This window comes from Falco peregrinus, chromosome 8 (genome assembly GCF_023634155.1).
Source record: "Falco peregrinus isolate bFalPer1 chromosome 8, bFalPer1.pri, whole genome shotgun sequence".
NCBI lineage: Eukaryota > Metazoa > Chordata > Aves > Falconiformes > Falconidae > Falco > Falco peregrinus.
Genome location: NC_073728.1, coordinates 49,410,123 through 49,429,775, shown reverse-complemented (window position 1 = coordinate 49,429,775; position 19,653 = coordinate 49,410,123). Strand labels below are relative to the sequence as shown.

General features: G+C 40.2%; 1 protein-coding gene across 5 annotated transcripts in view; it reads left to right on the top strand.

The window, feature by feature from the left end:
• TENM2 (teneurin transmembrane protein 2) overlaps positions 1 to 19,653 on the top strand; it is a 698,308-nt gene that overhangs the window by 639,768 nt on the left and 38,887 nt on the right. For all 5 annotated transcript variants that reach the window (XM_055812702.1, XM_055812701.1, XM_055812700.1 and 2 more), the window contains exons 16-18: positions 3,328 to 3,474; positions 15,083 to 15,293; positions 19,419 to 19,538. In XM_055812702.1, coding sequence (XP_055668677.1) covers positions 3,328 to 3,474; positions 15,083 to 15,293; positions 19,419 to 19,538 — 478 coding nt within the window. The remainder of the gene's footprint in view (positions 1 to 3,327; positions 3,475 to 15,082; positions 15,294 to 19,418; positions 19,539 to 19,653) is intronic.

The window sequence follows — 19,653 nt, the reverse complement described above, 5'->3', positions numbered from 1 at the left end:
GAGAGTCTGAAGGTTCCTCAGTTAGGCACTTTGTGACCTTCTCCACTGTCCAAACCCATTGAAGGCCATCAAGGCCTGTTAGCCACGTGCAGCTGCTGTGTGTGCAGATGTTCATCGGTACTAATCACTGCATACATGCACATGTAGGAAGATTTAAATAAAGGTATTCAGTGCACTGCCTAAGCATAAACTTTTTTAGAAGAAAACTTGTTATTAATAGATCATAATGGAGCTCTGTTGTCTAGTTGGCCAACACATTGTTAAAACAAATTTTGGTCTAACAGATTATAATGCTATGTAAATATTTGCTTGAAGAAAAACAGACATAAATAGAAATGCATATATGCACACATGCATGTATAGAAACACATAACCATGCAAAGTACCTAAATAGTTGTCCATTACTTATGCCTGGTTTGAAAGTTAATACATCGTTAATTTAACAGATCTTTTAAGTAAGACATTGTTGTCAAAGTACTTGGATCTTACCGTAGTCTACTGTTGTTTTTTTCCCTTCCTTCTGATATTTATGTTATTGAAACACAAAGTCTGTCTTTGGTAGGCCACAGTTAAATAAACCCTATGGAGGTAGCATAGTGTTTCCTAGCAACACCATGTCTATACCAGTGATGCTTGCTTCTCTCTTTAAGCTAAACGCAAAGTCATGTCCATTAATCCCCAGCTGCACGTAAAACTTTTCAAAGCTTTCGCTAGCTCCCTACTGTTCATGTTTTCATCTTGCTCATATGCTGCAAAGCAAACTGCTTCAGTGATTTAATTCTCTTCAGTGCCTCAGTGTAAAGCCAACCGTGTGTGTATAGTCACAATTACTATTTGTTTTTCATTTAAAACAAATAATTTGTCCTCCTGTATGATGCCTCCCTTCAAACATTATCATTCTGGTCATTCAAACAACCTAACAAATGAAGGAGATAAAATAAACGCCTTGAAAACATATTACCTGTGCTGAAAAAGTAAGTGCAATTTTTTATAACTAAGATATGTAATTCCAATATAACCTTACATTTAAGTAAAAGGTGCACTTTATTTTTTTTAATAGACAACAGCACTGAAAAAAAACCTCTAGGACTTGTTTCTATCTGCTGATAGCTTTCTGTGTAGAATGAACTGAATGATCTTGGCCCTGTTCACAGAGGTCTGGTGTCTTACTCCACAGAGCTCTGCTGGAGATCAAGCTGCTGTGCCAGTGCTAGAAATGATGCAGGTTCAGGCACCTTGGTAGGACAATGCACAGAAACTTTGGTTGCTGGTATCTATAAAGAATCTTTTCTGTGGGACAGCTGAGGTCTCAGAGGTCTCAGTCCAGCACCTTCCACCAACGCAGCATTCATTACAAAAAAAAAAAACAAGGGGGGGGGGGGGGGGAACTTTCAGAATTACATTGAAAATTAATGTGGCTGTGAACTACTTAGTCCTATTAAAATTTAATTAATAACTATGAATGTATCAAGTAACAATCCAATGAGGAAAAGTACAAGTGAATGCTTACATACTGTGGTACCAGTTGTGTGAGTACCAGGGATACAAGGCAGCTCACTTTCCCACACGGGGGGCAATTCCTGCAGCAGTGTGAAACCAATATGGGGTCAGAGGAACTTCTGTAACATCACCTGGCTGCAGCAAAGGCAGCTGGGAAGAGTAGGAAGAGACACAAAGTCAGAGCTGTGACTTTCTGAACAGGTTTACAGAAACACGCAGGCAGTCTAAATTAGTGATTTCTGGAAGGCTGTTCAACCTCTCAGCCCTAGCAGGAAAGCTGCGCTAGTTTGACAGTTGATCCTATTCCCAGTCACCTGCAGAGGCCAAGGGGCACAAAGCTGACACACTGTCATCTTAGTCCTTCTCCAGTGCTACACATCTGAAGTGGTGCTGCTCAGCCAAAGAAAACATATTTATTTGCTTTCAGGATATTTCCCACTGCTGCCTTCCTCACAGCTGGTGAAAAGAGTATCCACACTCTGGTAGGGTGCCTGTTAGTTCCTTGGTGCTCTTAAAATGCCTGGGGAAGGGAGTGGAGTACTTAATTAATAGTCACAGCCTGGGGTCACGGTGGCAAATGCAAAGGACTAACCCAGCCAGGCAATGAGATCTGAGAGGGCTGCAGCAGGTCCCTGCAGATCTTGATGCTGACAGTGACCACCCATCACTGCTGGTGGAGGGGATAATGAGAGAGCATGAAGCTTTGTGAGCTGTTTAGAGATTAAATTTTCTGCCCAAAACTGACAGCAATGAGATTAATTGTTCTGTCCTCTGGTGGTTGTAGGGATGGCACGATTAGACTGTATTTCCAACCCAAATGAGAGAGCTTGTGAATGATTGGGATCCAACATCTACTGTCAGTATGGCAACACAGCCTTCTCCTCCTGCTCAGGCTAATGAGGAGGTGCTATGAGAGGTCTGCTGCAGGACTCTCAAATCTTCTGTTGCCTCCACGGGCAAATACACATGCTTGTGTGAATTGGGTGTTGATGGATTTGATTGTATATACCAAGGCTGGAATTTGGTTTTCTTACCTTTTTCAATAATGAATATTCAGTAAGGTACAGTAGTGCCTCCTGAGACTCATTTAGTTTCAGGAAAAAGTAGTCAAGGTATTCTGTTACCTTGGACATTTTGCTAGAAATGTAAGCCCCTTGGCTAATTAGTGGTTTTGTTTCTTATTCAGCTCTTACTATACAATGTTGCTTCATTTCCATAGTCAATTCGAAATATGTATCTTTAGTGGGGTATCTCTTCTAACGTGTCTTTCAGAAAGCATGAAATGTTACATCATAAGTAAAGTTAGTGTTAAATAAGTATTTTAAAAGACCAAAATTACTGTTAAAGGAGGAAAATATTGTCAAAACTTACTTGTTTAAACTTTGTTTAGAGAAATTCTGAAGAATTATGCCGTGCACAATATAAAAGGCACTCTGAACATTGACATGCTTTTTGAAGAGGACATTGTCCATCATATATGTGTATATGTATATACATATATGAAATGGGGGAAATACAAGGCTGTGATCTTCTGTCAGCAGACACTAATTTCTAGCAGGTCAAGGTCTGAACCTTTACAGGGTTCTTAAAATGTGTTATGGCTGACGGTAGGACTCCTGCCTTTTGGCTTGAGGTAAATCCACTTCCCTGAGGCATGCCCTTCCTTTACTCTCCTTCTCCATGCCAGGGCTGTGGCTCTGGGCCAGGAGAGCGTTTGTTCCACCAGCAGGAATGAGCCTTTTTGTCTGCACAGTAATATTGTCAGAAGTCTGAGTGGCGCTGTGAATGAGTGTGTCTTGTACTTACCTTCTCCATTTCTTCAACCAGATGGCTGCCCTGATTTGTGCAATGGCAATGGGAGATGCACGCTGGGTCAGAACAGCTGGCAGTGTGTCTGCCAGACCGGCTGGAGGGGGCCTGGATGCAACGTTGCCATGGAAACCGCCTGTGCTGATAACAAGGATAATGAGGGAGGTGAGCAAAAGTCTTTCAGTTCCCAGTCCCTAAAGAACGGCGGGTTATACACGCTTTCTTCGTGAGTCATTTTCCTTCAGAAGGACTTTGTCATTGTTGTCAAGTGGTGGTGTTACATTTCTCCTGAAACAAATGAGACTGAGCAAGCTGTGGCCTTGTGGAGAGATGTGGTGACCCACAATGCCTGCGTCAGGAGCGGACGGGCAGGCTCAGTCCCACCCTGCATCCCACTGAAGCCCACGGTGGGGAGCATGGCCCAGTAGACCAGAACTTCTTCCTATGGGCTCTTGGCACATGTGAATTGCAAAACAACTTACTGTACCCATGTGCACAAGCATAGCAGCTGATGGAGCAGGATGTTTAGCAATACTTTTTCTGCTCACTGTTAGAGGCCCGGGTCACACTTTCATGTGCACAACCTGTGGGAATGGTTGTAGCTTGCTGTCACGTTGCACAGTTCACATGCCCCACTTGGACAGGCTGATGGAGGGATGCTGAGTAGTCATCTGTGGGAAGACTCTGACATCCATCTTCAATTTTCCTTCTCCTTTATCAGACATATCCCTATTAAATATAGAATTTGTGTTCTGTGTTTACCTTCAAAGATGGCTTTAGTTTATCTTGTTTCATAGAGCCTTCCATGGTGTATTAGGCTATACTGGGCTGAAAGCAGTTCTGAGAAGTTGTAGCATCTAAACAAGATTGCCTAAACTATCTTCTTCATTTGAAATAGCTTTCTTATTCCTTTCACTACAATGTCTTTAGTAAGTCATGTAGATTCTTTTTCATGAGCTTCTGCTCTTCATTAAAAATCAAACATCAGGCACATCTTTCTTCCTTGAGACTCCTTAACTTTTCTTTGGCCAATAATTAATCTAAAGAGCACATCTCTTTGCTGATTAAGAAATGTTTTACGCTTTTTTCTAAAACTGCAAAAAAACATCTGGCTTATTTGAACAGCTGCTTCTAGGGTAAAATTTTGATTAGGATGAGTGCTTTAATTTTGTGTAAGATTTCAGGGTATAGAAATTGTTGAGAAGTCCCAACCTGAGGAACAGGTATATTTGGTTTTGATTATGTGATATTAACTATGTCTGAATAGCATCCACTAGTTTTAATCTGTAAATCTTCTGTTGGTTCCTTGGTTTCACATGTGATCAGTGCTTACGGAAATATTTTAAATGTGCTGGAGCCAATTCAGTTTCAGAAGACTGGAACTTGCTTTATAGCTTTACTGAATTGTGAAGAGCAGAATCTGACTACCAAATTACATTAGTTGACATTTAATTGTACAACAAAACCCACTAAACTTCTGTTAATATGCAGTGTAAGAAACTAAAAGGTGAACTGCTTAGGTGTGCCAATTTTACAGGCTCTGAAGATAATAAATGAAAAACTGAAAATGGATGTATCATCAGGTTTTCCACAAAACAAGGAATAAGTTTGGAAAACATTATTAGAAATACTGGAATAAGGTGCTTGTTTACCTACCCAAGACAATATTTTGCACTTGTAAAACAGACGGGCAAACAGGGGAAAAATGACCAGTGAGACCATTCAGCTGTTCATCCCAATTTAAAATCACAACATTCATGGAAGACAAATAGTTCATTGGAGTCAAAGAATACATAGAATAAATATGCCACACAACAGACATAATTTTAAGGTGCATGGTTTCTGATTTACCATAGTTGCGCCTGAAAGAAAACTGTTTGGTCTAGCTGAAGGCTAGAAAGATTAAGAGGAGAACTCTTCAGGTGTTCTCAACACTTGCAGGTGCAAGTTTTTTTCCAGAGGCCAAAGGGGTTACTGCTCATTGCTTCTTGTGGGCATATAGGTAGTTTGAAAATCTATGCCTGTTCCAAGGTCCCAAAGAACCTGAAAAGTCCACTTGACCTGCACATTTTCACATAGGGATTTTATGATAAAGATAGAAATTAATCTCTTTGTTTTACGACCTTTAGCTCAGTACTTTAATCCAACAATCGTTACTACTCTTTAGTAGTCTCATCCATATTACATTTCTGTAGAGTTTTTCTATAAGGCAGCTTAGGTGTTCAACACCTGTTCACCTAGCCCTTTCTCCACACGCTTGCAAGGTATACCTAAAAAACCGAACACTTTGATTCAATTCAGCCAGGCTGTGCTTTGTACAGGGTGCAGGTGGCACAGGCTGAGAATTAGCCACAGGCCATGTGGCGCTGCAGCACTCTTCGGTCTCTGGCATGTCTTGGTGATTTTGGCTGTTTCAGTTTGCTTGATGGTATTTTGAGTTTCAGGTTACTTTCAGATGGCATGGGATCCTTTCCAATATGCGCTGGAAAGACAATCATTGTCATTCCCATCAGTTTGTCAAACTGTCGGTCAATAGAGCTACAACAAAACTCAAAACTGAATATAATGTCACTTAATACTTAGTCTCTTAGAGTGCAGTTCTGCCTTTGCCTTAAGCTGTACTATTCTTTACGTGTCTGGTTCACTGCACGCCTGGCCAGGAACACGTCCTGTGACCTAGCTGTTTATTAATGCTAACAGGGAGACCACGGGAGTGTGCAGGAAGGGAGAGGAAGGGAGGGATGCATGCTCTGTTCTTCAGGCTGCCCTTTATGTAATTGTAGAATCATTTAGGTGTGAAAAGACCTTTGAGATCCTAGAGTCCAACCGTTAACCTGTCACTGCCAAGGCCACCACTAAACCCTGCCCTGAGTGACATGTCTACACTTCTTTTAAATACCCCCAGGGATGGTGACTCAACCACCTCCCTGGCAGCCTGTTCCAATGCTTGAACACCCTTTCCGTGAAGAAATTTTTCCTAATCTCCAATCTAAACCTCCCCTGGTGCAACTTGAGGCCGTTTCCTCTTGTCCTGTCACTTGTTACCTGGAGAAGAGACCGACCCCCCCTGCCTACAGTCCCTGCCAGGCAGCTGTGGGGAGCGATAAGGTCCCCCCGGAGCCTTCTCCAGACTAAACCCCCCAGTTCCCCCCGCCGCCCCTCCCAGCACTTGTGCCCCAGCCCCTTCCCCAGCCCCGTGCCCGGCTCTGGACACGCTCCAGCCCCTCCATGTCCCTCTGGCCGTGAGGGGCCCAAACCCGAACCCAGGGTTCGAGGGGCCAGCGGGATGTGACTCCATTCCCCACCGCTCTCTGGCCCTGCCGCCCAGCCAGCTTTGACCCCAGCGCAGAGCCCCCCGGGCAGCCATGAGCAGCCGGTGGCTGCAGGAGATGCTGTGGGAGACGGTGTCAGAGGCTTCACTAAGGCCCAGGACACACCAGCCACAGCCTCTCCCTCGCCCACCAGGCCGGGCAGCGGCTCATAGCAGGAGATCGGGGCTGTCAGGCAGGGCCTGATCCCCTGGGTGTCCTGCACGTGCCGTGTGATGGCCCTCAGGGTGACCTGCTCCATCACCTTCCCGGCACCGAGATCATATTGTGACTGTGTATATAAAGAAACAGGTAAAATTAAGATTTCTCCGTAGGCAAAGCTGAAAACTGTAATATGGGAATCAAAGATTCAGCTAGTTACCAGAACTCCATATTTCACATAAAGTGCAAGATTATTAAAAGTTAAAGAAATCGCCTCTCCTCCCAGTCATTCTTTTCATTTGAAACTCAGCCATGTTTATTTGCAGCAGAATGTTGAACTCATTTGCTGCCCCATCACGAACATTGTTCTGTTAACATAAGCAAGTAGTTCTGGACTAGTAATGATGATGCAAGCTGTCTTTCAAAAGGCATTAGAGTAGCTAAAAATACCATTTTTTTGCCTAAATGAGGTCCTTGCCTGAACAGCTGAACCTCCTTCCTTCCTGTCCATCTATTCACGTTGTTAAAATGCAGTTGCTTCAGCATGTCACTGAAACAGAACTGTCATTTTCTGTCTTCCCTTCTTCCCCATGCAGCAACAGATTTAACATATTTTGGAGCTCTTCTGCTGTTCAGCCATTCTTATTGTAATTGTATCTCACAATCAGATTCAAAGGCCTTGGGCCAAATCTTCATTTCATGGATGTCAAGAAGAGCATTGCCACTGACTCCGAAGGGATTCCCATTTGTCCTGTTTTGTCTTATTATCTGCCACTATGCGAACTCTGTACCATAGTTCAAAAAGAGAAAAAAGGAATATTATACTTAATATTTTCTTTCCATTTTAGATTAATGCCTTTTAGTTGGTTTATTCCTAGAAGAGGCAGATGTGCCCCTGTCTTGTTGAGACTTACAAATCTTCATTTTAAATAAGATGTCAGTGTGTATTACTCACATAAATAAAATGGGATTCCAGAGCAGAAAGAAGGGTCCAAAGCTGTTTTCTCCTCTTAGGGCTGTTAAGTAGAACTGTGCATGATTCGAGGTAGCACTGGGAAATTCACCTGTATTTGTCCTTACCATCACGTGTCAAATCTAGATATGGGCTTAACTGGGTCTTTGTTACAAACCTGTTTAGGGTTGCTCTGGTGCATAGGCTACTTTGCTGAAAAAACTTGAGTCTCTTATTTATCTGTTTATTTACTTATCTTTAAGGAGGAAATCTAACTGAAAGGTAAGGGGCTTTTGTCATTGACTCACTTCTAAGATCTTTTAAAATTGTAAAATGCTTCTGTTTTCCAAAACATGTTTGAATTGCCTAATTTACTCACTGTGGCCACTTCTAAATCTAATCCCTTTCCTTAATCAGTCCCTCAGTAATCTAATAGTTATTAAGCATCTTTTGGAGGGATTAGAAATAGCTTTATTTTAAGACCCATAATTGTGATTACAATGTATAATCCCCCCAATAGACATGTATAACCCATTTAATTCACCGTGGATTTATTTTAGGAAATTAAAGGATCATAGATGATATTTTGAGGAATAAGACAAGGTACCTTACTTTTTTAGTTTGTATTTTTTTGGACATATTGCATAAGGAAAACCCTACAGTGGCTATTTATACCCATCTTTTTACAAAAATTATTTTGTAATAATTTGCTTGTTCCTAAATTGGAATATATTTTTAGTATCTCGGAACAGTCTTCATAAATTGTGTATGTTTAACTACATTTCACCTTAGACCTTACAGTGCCTTCAAGTAAAATGGACCATGTAATGCATAGCAAAAATCGTATTTCCTTTCTACAGAATAGTTTCACTGAATGTTAGATGCAGTTGATAACAGGAGCTCATGTTTGAGGGCCCTTTGTCCTGAACTCAGTGGGATAATTTGGGAGAGGTGTCCAAGTACAGACTCTGGCCTTTGCAGCAGCAGCCCTGGGAGAAGTCCATACTGCCCACTGATGTTGTTCTTTCTAGGCTTTTCTTTTCCTTCTTCCTCTCTAAGCCCACCTTTTGCATCCATTCAAATTTACTCTCCTCATGTTTATAATTTTTATTGACAAGACGAATTATGTAATTTCAGAGAAAGAAAAGCAGGAAATAGCCAAAATTTTGCTGAACTGCTTTGTTTCGGATTTGATCAGGATGGAAAGGATAGGAGGAGGCAGGTAAAAAAAAAATTAAAAGCAACCACTGCTAATATCACTTCACAGATCACATTTCTTCTCTAAATGTAATCATCTAGACTAAAATTGGGTGGGGAAGGAAAAGAAGCAACCCATAGCAGTATAGAATACTAAGGTGAATTGAAGGAGGAATTCCTTGTTATGCAAAGTGGGACATTCTTTTTAAAATACATTTTAATTTATTTCCACTTGGCTTTCAAAAGAGAGTTGTGCATATCTCAGAAGGCAAAATTTGCCCTTCAGTTTGTTACTATATAGCTGTAACCCCACCAAGAAGTACAGTTGGCGGTAATTCTCTTTGGCACAATACATTGAAGATAATGAATGAGAGAAAGCTAGCTATCTGCTTCAGTATGACTTCTCTTCAATTCACAAGAAAAATACATTTCTAGAGAAGTTCACTGTCAGGACAGTGCACTTGACTGATTGAAAGGCTGTTTATTTGAGTTGTCTTAGAAAACTCATCTCTGAAATTAGACAGAAAGAAAATAGAAAGAAAAGAGAAGTGTCTCCCTGCAATAAACATTTAGAAAAAAAATGCTTTTAGAAAATTACAAATCCTGTGACTTGATACTGCATCAGGCTCGTGACATTTAAGATAATACAAGTATTTCACAGCACAAAGGCAAATCATGTAATTTAGCTTGCCTCAACAAGCCTCAGCAGGGGTCTCTAATTCAGCACAGACAAAAGACTTTATGAAGTTCTCAATATAAATACCCAGAATACTCATGGCACAGAAAAATACATTCCCAGAGCCTGTACAATAGTCAGTTTTAGAACATTAAATGTAATGAGTAGTTGAAATCTATTGTGGATGGGGGCCAGAGTGACTCATGTAAGCTCAAGTATAAAACCTGTATCAAAACTAGACATTATGTAAGTTTGACAAGAGCTAATGAGTATGCTTGTATGTGATTTTGTTAAAACTTCACGTCAGCCTCTAATCGCCTTTACACACATTAGCCAGCTTATCCTTACACTGTCCCTCATGGGATATGTTACTACAATCACATGCTCTTATAACCCATGGAGAAGCGAAGGCAAGAATTCAGTGACTGCAAATTTTTATGATTTAAAAAGCCATTGGTTGCTGTGTAGGTATCTATGTGTACACTGGAACCCAACAAACAATTATTTTTTTGAGGTTATTTTCATCTTGGAGCCCTCTAGGTCAAGTCTGCTCTAAGCTATGTGTGGTTTGAGGTTGGAGCATCCAAAACCCACCAGTATTCTCAAGTTCAGAAGGAGCACCAAGCGCTCAGCGCACAGCTGGAGCTACACCTGCAGTAGGTGATGCCAGCTGGAGTTGGGTTTTCCCAGCTGCCAGGGCTCTGCGCAGCACAGGGACCCTGAGTGGGCAAGGGATGTGGGATTCTTGCTCTGCCGATGTCATATTCCAGGGTACTCATCAGGGTTTGGGGGTGGGGGGGGGTGGGGGGGTGGGGGGCATTCAGAGGCACACCCAGCTTAAAAGGAAGCCAGTTTTCTTCTGCTTTACCACAACTTGGGATTTACAATCCAGGTTTCCCTTGAAAGGCAGCTTTGGTTTAGGATTATGGTTCTGAAAATACTCTGTTGTGCTCACAGTTTGTTATATGAGCCAGTGGTATAATGGAGATCCTGACAGGTTACGGAGAGGCTTTCCAGTTTGGCTAATTGAGGAACAGGGCTGGAACAGGATTAGAAGCATTTCCTTTCTTGTTAGCAGCAGGAACTTTGGAGGAATTATTTTGAATGATGTATGCCAATATAGCTAACAGTAATTAGATCAAACTACAAAAGTTAGAATTTGGGTTATATATTAGATAAAACTTCCTGGCAGGAAGATACACTGGGCTGTGGAATAGCCTGTCTGTGGAAACATTTCTGCATGCAGTTTTAGAGCTCAATTAAAATATTTCTGTGTTGGCAGAAAGGCAGCCTACTCTTTTGATAATCTGATAGAGCATCTCTAATTCTTTCACCTTGGGTATATTAATACTACACATAATTAAAATCGGATCATGATAAATTAACTAATTTGCCCTCAGAGTGATCAAAGGCCCTTTTGCCCTCAGGGTTCATAGTAGCTGCTGTTCCCCCTCCTCCCCGCCTCCATTTTAATCATCAGTCTGAAATGTTTATTGGAAAAAGAAAAATTTCCAGGAATTATGCTCTGAAAGTCATCAGCTCCTGAAGCTAGTGAAGTGTAAGGATGCCCTCTACTGAGCATGTGCTCAGAAGTTTTGTTTTGGCAACAAGATTTTCCCCTGCTGGGTACAGAAAGGGTTTTCTCAAGCAGCTGGATGTCAGGTCAAAGTTGACTCATTGTAACGTGCATCATGAATTGGACCTGAAGGACAGCCTGCAAGTGTTTGATGAAGAGTGGAAGCTAAAGAAAATTTACTTGTAGGAGTTAAAAAAAAGCTGAACAAACAAACAATAGCTCCATCATCAACTTTCCAAAGAAAGGTGTAGCACAGCTGTAGAATCCGTCACCTGCATGTGATGAGAAATACGTTCAGTGGTGAGGGAAAACTGATGATGAGGGGTTCTAAGTACATTGGCACTGAAATAAATCACTGTTTCTACTGATAGCTTTTTAGGCCTTGTAATGATGATCAAGAGAAAGACAATAAGGCCATCTTAAAATATGGCGTGCACAAGTAAATTATTCTATTCTACATGTAATACTTTAAAATTTTCTTTTTGCTGTGCAGTTAAGTCAGCCAGAAAGCTTGTGGAACAGTTCACGGAAAGTCAAGAAATGTGTGTATCCATTAGCAGAAGTGAAGTCTTCAAGAGGAATACCATGTCACTTGCTTTGTTTCTGAAAAGATTAGGGAATTTGGAAGAAGCACGAACAGCAATGGAGAGCTAATTCTATGCTGCCAGTTTAAATCAGATCAAAATTTCCGATTTCTTTCTTCTCAGTTAAGGCCGAGTTGGGTCTTCTTTTGGTCCCAAATTGTTGGAGGAGGTTCAACACCATCTTAATTCCCTCTAGAGTCTCGTTCGTTTAGCTTACAGAGTTTCAGAGGGCTGCCGACTGGCCATTCAAAACTCTGATGTGTACACTGTGAAAATCAGCAATGTCTTGGTGAGGCTAATGGCGAGGTATTTGTCATTGAATTAACTGTATAAATAATTCAGTGTACCTGAGGAAATCTGGAAGACGACAAGCTCTGAAATATATATTAAAAAAAAAAAACCTAAATTCTAATTAAAATTCATGCTTATGGCAGAGTTTTCTCTTACAGAAGGTACATTTTTTTTTCTAGCCCTTTTTTTAATCAACTAAGTCTAATACAACTAAATAATTCTGTAGCAATTTACTTCATACGTAATGCTCTGATATGGCTGGAAAAATGGGCTGATAGTAACCTACTGAAGTGCAATGTCCTGCACCTGGGGAGGAACAACCCCAGGCACAAACGTATGCTGGGAAACACTTTTTTATCATGGGGGTGACTGAGCACTGGAGCACATTGCTCAGAGAGGTTGTGGAGTCTCCATCCTTGGAGATGTTCAAAAGCTGTCTTGGCATGGTCTTGCTCAGTTGGCTTTTGGTAGCCTGGCTTGAGCAGAGGGGTCGGACCAGATGACCTCCAGAGGTCCCTGCCTATCTCAGCCATTCTGCAATAATATTTCCAGATAGCAAATTAAGCAAACATAAATAGTTTTTCATACATAGTCAGAGATTTCAGAGCAACAAAATGAATAATAGCAGCAAAGCAACTATGAACGCAAATAGTATAGCAGTGTCTAAGTTGGCATAAGGTAAAAATATCCTAACTCCCAAATCCTGCCATCTGGGAATAAATTAGTATGGGGGAATATAGGCATATATTATAAGTAATAATGTTCCAAACAAGTAAATCATGTGTATATTTATGTTGCGGTATATGCCTGTCTTTTCTAAATATTCCTGTAAGCATCTGAAACTGTGCATGTCTGAATTCGCACAGCTGCATGAAAGCCTTCCTACCTGAAAGGAATCATACACAGGTTTCTCCCTGGTATTGAATGGAGATGTTTCTAGCCTCTCAGGTCCTGAACTGGCAATTCAGAGCAGTTTGATTGCCTGCTTGATTGTTTGTGAGATAACGGTGAGATTGGCAGTGACAGGGTAATTTACTGAAGATTGCGATGTCAGACTATATCCAAGGGGGCTTGTGAGCATAAAGATGTGATTCGCATGACTGACAGGACGCTGAGAGATTGATATGCCAATTGAAAGTTCATGGTGTCGTCAGAAGTGTTTGGTCACAGCATCCCATAATCTGCTGCATGATGAGGTCATTACAGACATAACGTATGCTCACCGCTAATAACAGGTATGGCAAAAATACAATGCAGCTTGAACAGGTAAATGCAAATTTGTCAAAGGGAGTAATTTATATCCTGTGTTTTGCTTCTGTTATTTCTAACGTGTTGATAGAATTCTCTTGACTGGTGGTCGTCTGAGTAAAAGAACTGAGCAGACTGAACAGTGGCAGCTTTAAGTTCATAGTTGTAGAGGTGTCACACAGAAAGAACACAAGATGCTGAGAAAAAGTTCTCAGAGCTTAATAGGAAATCTGCCTTGAGTTATAATCTGAAGCTAATGATGTCCTTACAATGATTATATAAAGTGGGTGGAAAATGGGCTGTAGCAAAAAAGAAAATTCCTACTGCCACGTTGGAAAGGATTTCAAGACGAATGAAGCTCTTAATGTGAATAGGCACCTGACCTTCAAGCAACATATAGCTCTTGCAACGAGGTAGTTTGTCTGACTTAAATTTCCTTAGAGGGCTGAATGAAACATTGTCAGCACACCTCAGCAATTTTGTTTTTAAATCAGCAGCAGCCATTTCAGCCACACGCTCAATCCATTGGGCATATAAGGCTAATTGTAAAATAAGAAAGATTTTTATAGGTTTGGGGTTTCTGTTGTTGTTGTTTTTCCAGGTATCACTGTGTAGGGTAATGCTGGTTTGTTGTGCATTTGAAAATCTTGAAAATACATGCATCATGATCTTACTTTAAGGTACTTTCGTCAACTAACCTGCTGGAACGTTGTGTCTTGTGTATGATACTCAGTGTGTGCCCCGGCCATATTTGTAATCGAAAATCACGTTAAGATGCCTTGGGGAGTCTCTGAAAGTTTACAGACCTGAGTAGATTGCAGATTGAATGCATGGCTCTTGCCAGAGTAAATGAACAAATGTTTCTAAATGGTTAGAGATGATAATATTTTCAAGTCAATGGTTATTAATTTCTAAATTACAGTAAAGTCCATTGAGAGAACATATTTCAGTTAAATTATGATACCAAAGGAAAGGATGATGCTAGAAGTTGTTACTGTATGTGCTAAAAATAGTCAGTTGTAATTTATCTAAGTATACAGATCGATCTCCCCGTTGATGATTCCATATTAATTTCTGGTGTTTAAATTCCAATTTTTCTTTAAAATACTTCTTAATAAATATTCTTGATGGACAACTTAATATGTAGTATGATGACTGAATCCACCAGTTTTGTGAGTGATCCTTCCTTATCCAACCATGTGAACAAATTCTGATTCAGATATCTATGGAAGATGGGAGTTCCAGGAGCACTTCCCTATGTATTGCCAAAATGGGTACAATATAATTTTTATTTTACTTAGGTAAAAAGAACTTATTCTGTCACCCCATCTCCCCAAATGGAAGAAATGAAATTAAACAGTATAATTCTCAAGACTCTTATAGCCCAGCAAGGAAATCTAAAAACTTCGTAAAACAGCTGGAAAGATTTAAAAGCAACTCACAAGATTAAAAAAAAAAAAAAATCCTTAAAGAAATAATCCTGTACTCCTTCCACTATTCCTGCTTTCTAATTTCAAGCCTTCACAGATTTATTTGGGATTGATTCTCATCTAATACTGTTTTAAATTAATTGAAGCAATAATGGTGTTTAACCACCAATGTACTTGAGAAAAACTCATCCTCACAGCATTATTGGTTCAACTACCAGTTTTATGACATTGGGATGTTACAAAGAGTAAGCATTAATATTTTTTTCCTAGTGCCTTTAGATGTCCATTAGGTATTATTGCTTGATAGCAGAGTGCATCTGGCTGAACCTTGATGATTCTTACCTTTCAGACGGCTTGGTTGACTGCCTAGACCCAGACTGCTGCCTCCAGTCTACTTGTCAAAACAGCCTGCTGTGCCGGGGCTCACGTGATCCTCTTGACATCATACAACAGAGCCATTCTGGTTCACCAACTGTGAAGTCATTCTATGATCGAATCAAGCTCTTAGTGGGGAAGGACAGCACTCACATCATCCCGGGAGAAAATCCCTTCAACAGCAGGTAGCAGCTATAAATATGACACTGTACCTGTGCGGTTGCATTCTATGGGAGAATTTCTACCAGACATTCTATTCATGTTTTAACATGAGATGCTGCTTTCAGGTGCTTCATGTGTTTGCATTTTAGGCAACATTCCCACTGACAGCACTCTGTTGCGTTTTATGATGTGACCTTTATTTTATAACAGAGTTTTATTAGCATTTTAAAATATTGGCAACACCTAGAAGGTTCCTTCCACAGAGTAGGAGCTTCCAAGGTCTATATTTTATGAAGGCTGCAGTCTAGAAATGCAGGGAAAATGCAAAGTAGTTTCCAGTTAGAAAGGGATTGCATTTTTTTTAGTGTTGTTAACACAAGTTTAATAATGGAATACCATTTCAAATTATTCTAAAGATACACTAACTTAGGAGGGGTTTATTCCTTATATGAAACTGTTTTACTTGCTGGTTTACTTGCATCATCAATACATCTGACGAAGTTTCCATTTTCTTCTTGGTTTTCTTTTCCTATGTTCTTCCTATTACTACTTATTATATATTTATAATGACTCTAAAAGCTAGCACATCGTTAATTGATATTTGATGCCTTTGTATGCTTACAAGAAGAGTGGTGTTCTTATTTATATATATTATTTAAATTTGTCTCTGTGGAAAGATGCTAAGAAATTGATGATATGTCAATTATGTTCATATTGCCAGAGTTAAAATTGAAGCTCTGTAAAAATAAAATGGGGGAATTCTTGCAATTTTCTGCAACGTTGCATGAAAAGGAAAACAAGACAAGAGATAACCTTACTAATTCATGAGGCTGAATAATCTGTTCAAAAAGGAATACGGGCTACAGCATAAAAAGCATACAGTCCGCAAACTGGTTGGTACATGCTGCTCTGTATATGTTACAGTCAGCAGAATTTCCTTGAGTGACGAGCAGCAGGCAGTTTCCTCTTACACAGTGTATGCAAACCAGTGCTTGAGCCGTTGCCTCATTAAGGCACTCAGAATGAAAATGAGTGTACCCCCTGTATCTCTATTCCACTATCATCTGATAACGTTTAGTTGTGTTATTAACGTGATCCAACACTTTATTCCTAGATCTTGAAGTGTTTTACAAAAGCAGGTGATTATCATTCCAAATTTCAAGACAGATAGAGTGATATGCAGATATTTGTGCACCATCCAAGAAATATTAGCAATTATATTTAAAATAATCAAGCTGTTTATGTATAGATATGAGTTGGAGCCTTCAAAACAGTCAAAGAATTAGAGCTTTAGAAAAAGTGGGAGCTGGGCATTTCTATCCCCAAACTCCTTTGAAAAAATCTCATTGGAAATTATAGATATTTTTTTAAAAAATTATATTTTCTAGGGTTCCTGGTGGCAGAAATCTTAGTTCTGTTTTATTCATCTGAAGTATGTCACGTATTTTAACATATCTTTGCAAATGGCATATTAATGACATTTTAAAATTGGCCTTAGCCTCTAAGTTGTGAAGGTGCTTTTGGGAATTCTACAGCTCAACTGTTATTTTTTATACCAATTTTAGGCAAATCTAATGTATAAAGTCAAATTGAAAGTTTTACAACTAAGGTTTTTGACTTTTAAAAAATACCACAGGGTTAGATTCCAAGTTTCACGTGTACTGAAGCTGCTGTAGTCTCAAGAAGTGGCTACCATGAGAGATAATGGCTTCTTTCTTTTCTTAGCTCAAACTCTAATTCCATTGAAAGAGGTGAAAAAAGTGGGACAAAATAGTGGTTATGATTTTTTTTCCCAGTACTAGTATAAGTAAAAAAATATTGTTTCCTACCCTGCTAAAGCAGTAAATAACAAAATGTACTGATTGCAAAATTATTGAGAACACACTGATCGTTTCTGTGCAGAAACAAGATAAAATTAAGTTTTCAGGAAAAGCTACATGTTTTTACACATTTAACTTCTGTGATTAATAAAAAAGGACTTAATGTATCCGCTTAATTTGTCAGTTACAGTTTTAAAAGATTACCAAAAAAAAAAAAGATTGCCCAGTGTGTGACTATTAGTCAATGCATTACTACTTATAAATCCAAATTTTAGCGATAAAGTTTTAATATCCATCTTGTTCTGTATTCTGGCATTTTAGAAATAAAAGGGAAGATTATTAGCTAAATGTTCTTGTTCAAGTATTTCCTGAAATATTAAGACTGAAAGTAGAAAAAAATTGTCACGGACATTATTAGCTCTCTTCTGCCATATGATGATTTCTTTCTAAGTCTGCTACTGTTCCCCTGTAGAGGCTTGAGTGACTATCTTCCTACGACTACTTCCGTGTGTTTGTAACATAAAATAATTAAAGCTAAATGAATAATGCCAAGACAATTATCTTGGTCCAATGTATTCCCCAGTAGATTTTCTCAACAGGTATCGATTTCTATTACATTCCATATTCGGTTACAAAATGTTGATTGTGCAAATTAAAATTTGACCAGAAAGGTCAAGAAATGGTTAAAAGCTCTAAAAGAAAAGGAACAGAGATGGGTCATTTTGATTAATTAGGTTTTTTATGTAACATTGAAGAAAATATTACACCTTGTTCAGAATAAAAATATGAAGAAGTAGTTGTTAAATAGCCAGTATAATGCAGTTGGAAATTTACATCACAGCACCTTGAACATTTCAGAGTTAGTAGAAAAGACCTGAAAACAACCCCTGCTACTCCTAATGAAAACAGATGTTCTCTGATTTAGGGCTGATGCAGGCGTTCTAGCCATCCCAGTATTCAACTGCATTTTGTCAGTTTTCAGCAAAAACCAGCTCAGGTTAATCCCCTTGTCCTACAGCTCCGACTGCGTCCAGCAGCCTGTGGTGCCGGGATGCTGTGGCGGTTGGTGTGCCTGGAGCTGCTGAGGTTCAGGCACGGCTCCAGTCCTACCAGCACCAAGTCAGTTCAGAAACAGGGCTTTTCATTTTCTGGTGCTCTCTGTAGCTGCCTATGAGAGTTGGTGGCTCATGCTGGAAGCACATACTGCTGAAGCAGAAATCTTTTCACCTAGGACCACGGCAAAATGAAATGTTGCTATCCCTGAGATATGGGTTGCGGCAGGATTTAACTGTCTCCCTGTTTCCCAGGGAGGTTTTTCGTGTTTCCAATGCAGAAATGAAAGCCATATACAAGGAGCTTCTCCTTTTCCATTTCCCTTTTACCATGCAGCTTTCCCCACTCACCAAGCTGCTTCTCTCCGGGTACAGGGAAGAGGGAGGGGAAAGGAGCCAGGGGATGGAGGCTCCTCCCCAGCCGGGAGAGGAGAGGAGAAGGGCAGGAACAGACTGGCCATGCCAGAGGGAGGAAGAACAGGGAGAAGTGGGGTTGCTACTTGCAGTGCTCTGGAGGCTGAGAAGGCAGCCAGGCAGGCAGCGGCAACTTCTACCCACTGTGCACTTCGCAGCAGCAAAGCGCTCTCCGGAGAGAAAGAGAAGAGGCAGTGCCTCTTACAGGAATAATCCATCTTCATCTCCCTTAGGTTAAGCTAACCTGTTGGCTAAGAGAACTTTTTCTTTTGCCTGTGCGTAAAGCTGGCCTTAAAACCAAATCCTTTCTCCTGTTGACTAAGTGAAAAAGCAAGGGTTATGAATCAGGACCAAATGCAGCATACAAACATCAGCCACTCCGAGATGAAGGAACATGAACCTTAATTTGGAAAATCGGCTGTGTAAAAAAGGGGTATGGCATTACACCCTGTTTTTGAAGTGTATTAGACATCCACAGACACGCTATTGTACCCAGGGAGGGTTTTGAGAAGTGCCCAATCGTGATTTCAGTGGGACTTCAGGGTCACAGTTCTGGCTTGGCTGAATGCGAGAGAGCGTTCTGCTCTGCAAAGCCTCATTAGACAGACAAAGCCTCATTAGACAAGGAAAGCGCTACCACCCAGTCTGTATACACAGACCTCACTGCATAGATAAGCAGTTTCTTGATTTAAGTATATAGAGGGATCTGGGCAATATTGTGGTATCTTCAGTAATCAAGCAAGCTTTGGAGTAAATTGGATTTAGAGTACATGAGACATAAGTGTTCCACTACTCGGTTTATAAACAACGTAACTTTGCTTTGTAACTAACTTTTATACCTTTAATTATCTTTCTTTTTCAGTCTTGTGTCTCTCATAAGAGGCCAAGTGGTGACTACAGATGGAACTCCTCTAGTTGGGGTCAATGTGTCATTTGTCAAGTATCCAAAGTACGGCTATACCATCACTCGTCAGGATGGCACGTGAGTTTGCTTGCTTCATTGAGTCCCTATTTTGTATGTAGTATCTTTGCTGATTAACAGATGGTGTGATCTAATGGAACCATGTGGTATCATGCATCGCATTCCTCCCAGGGCA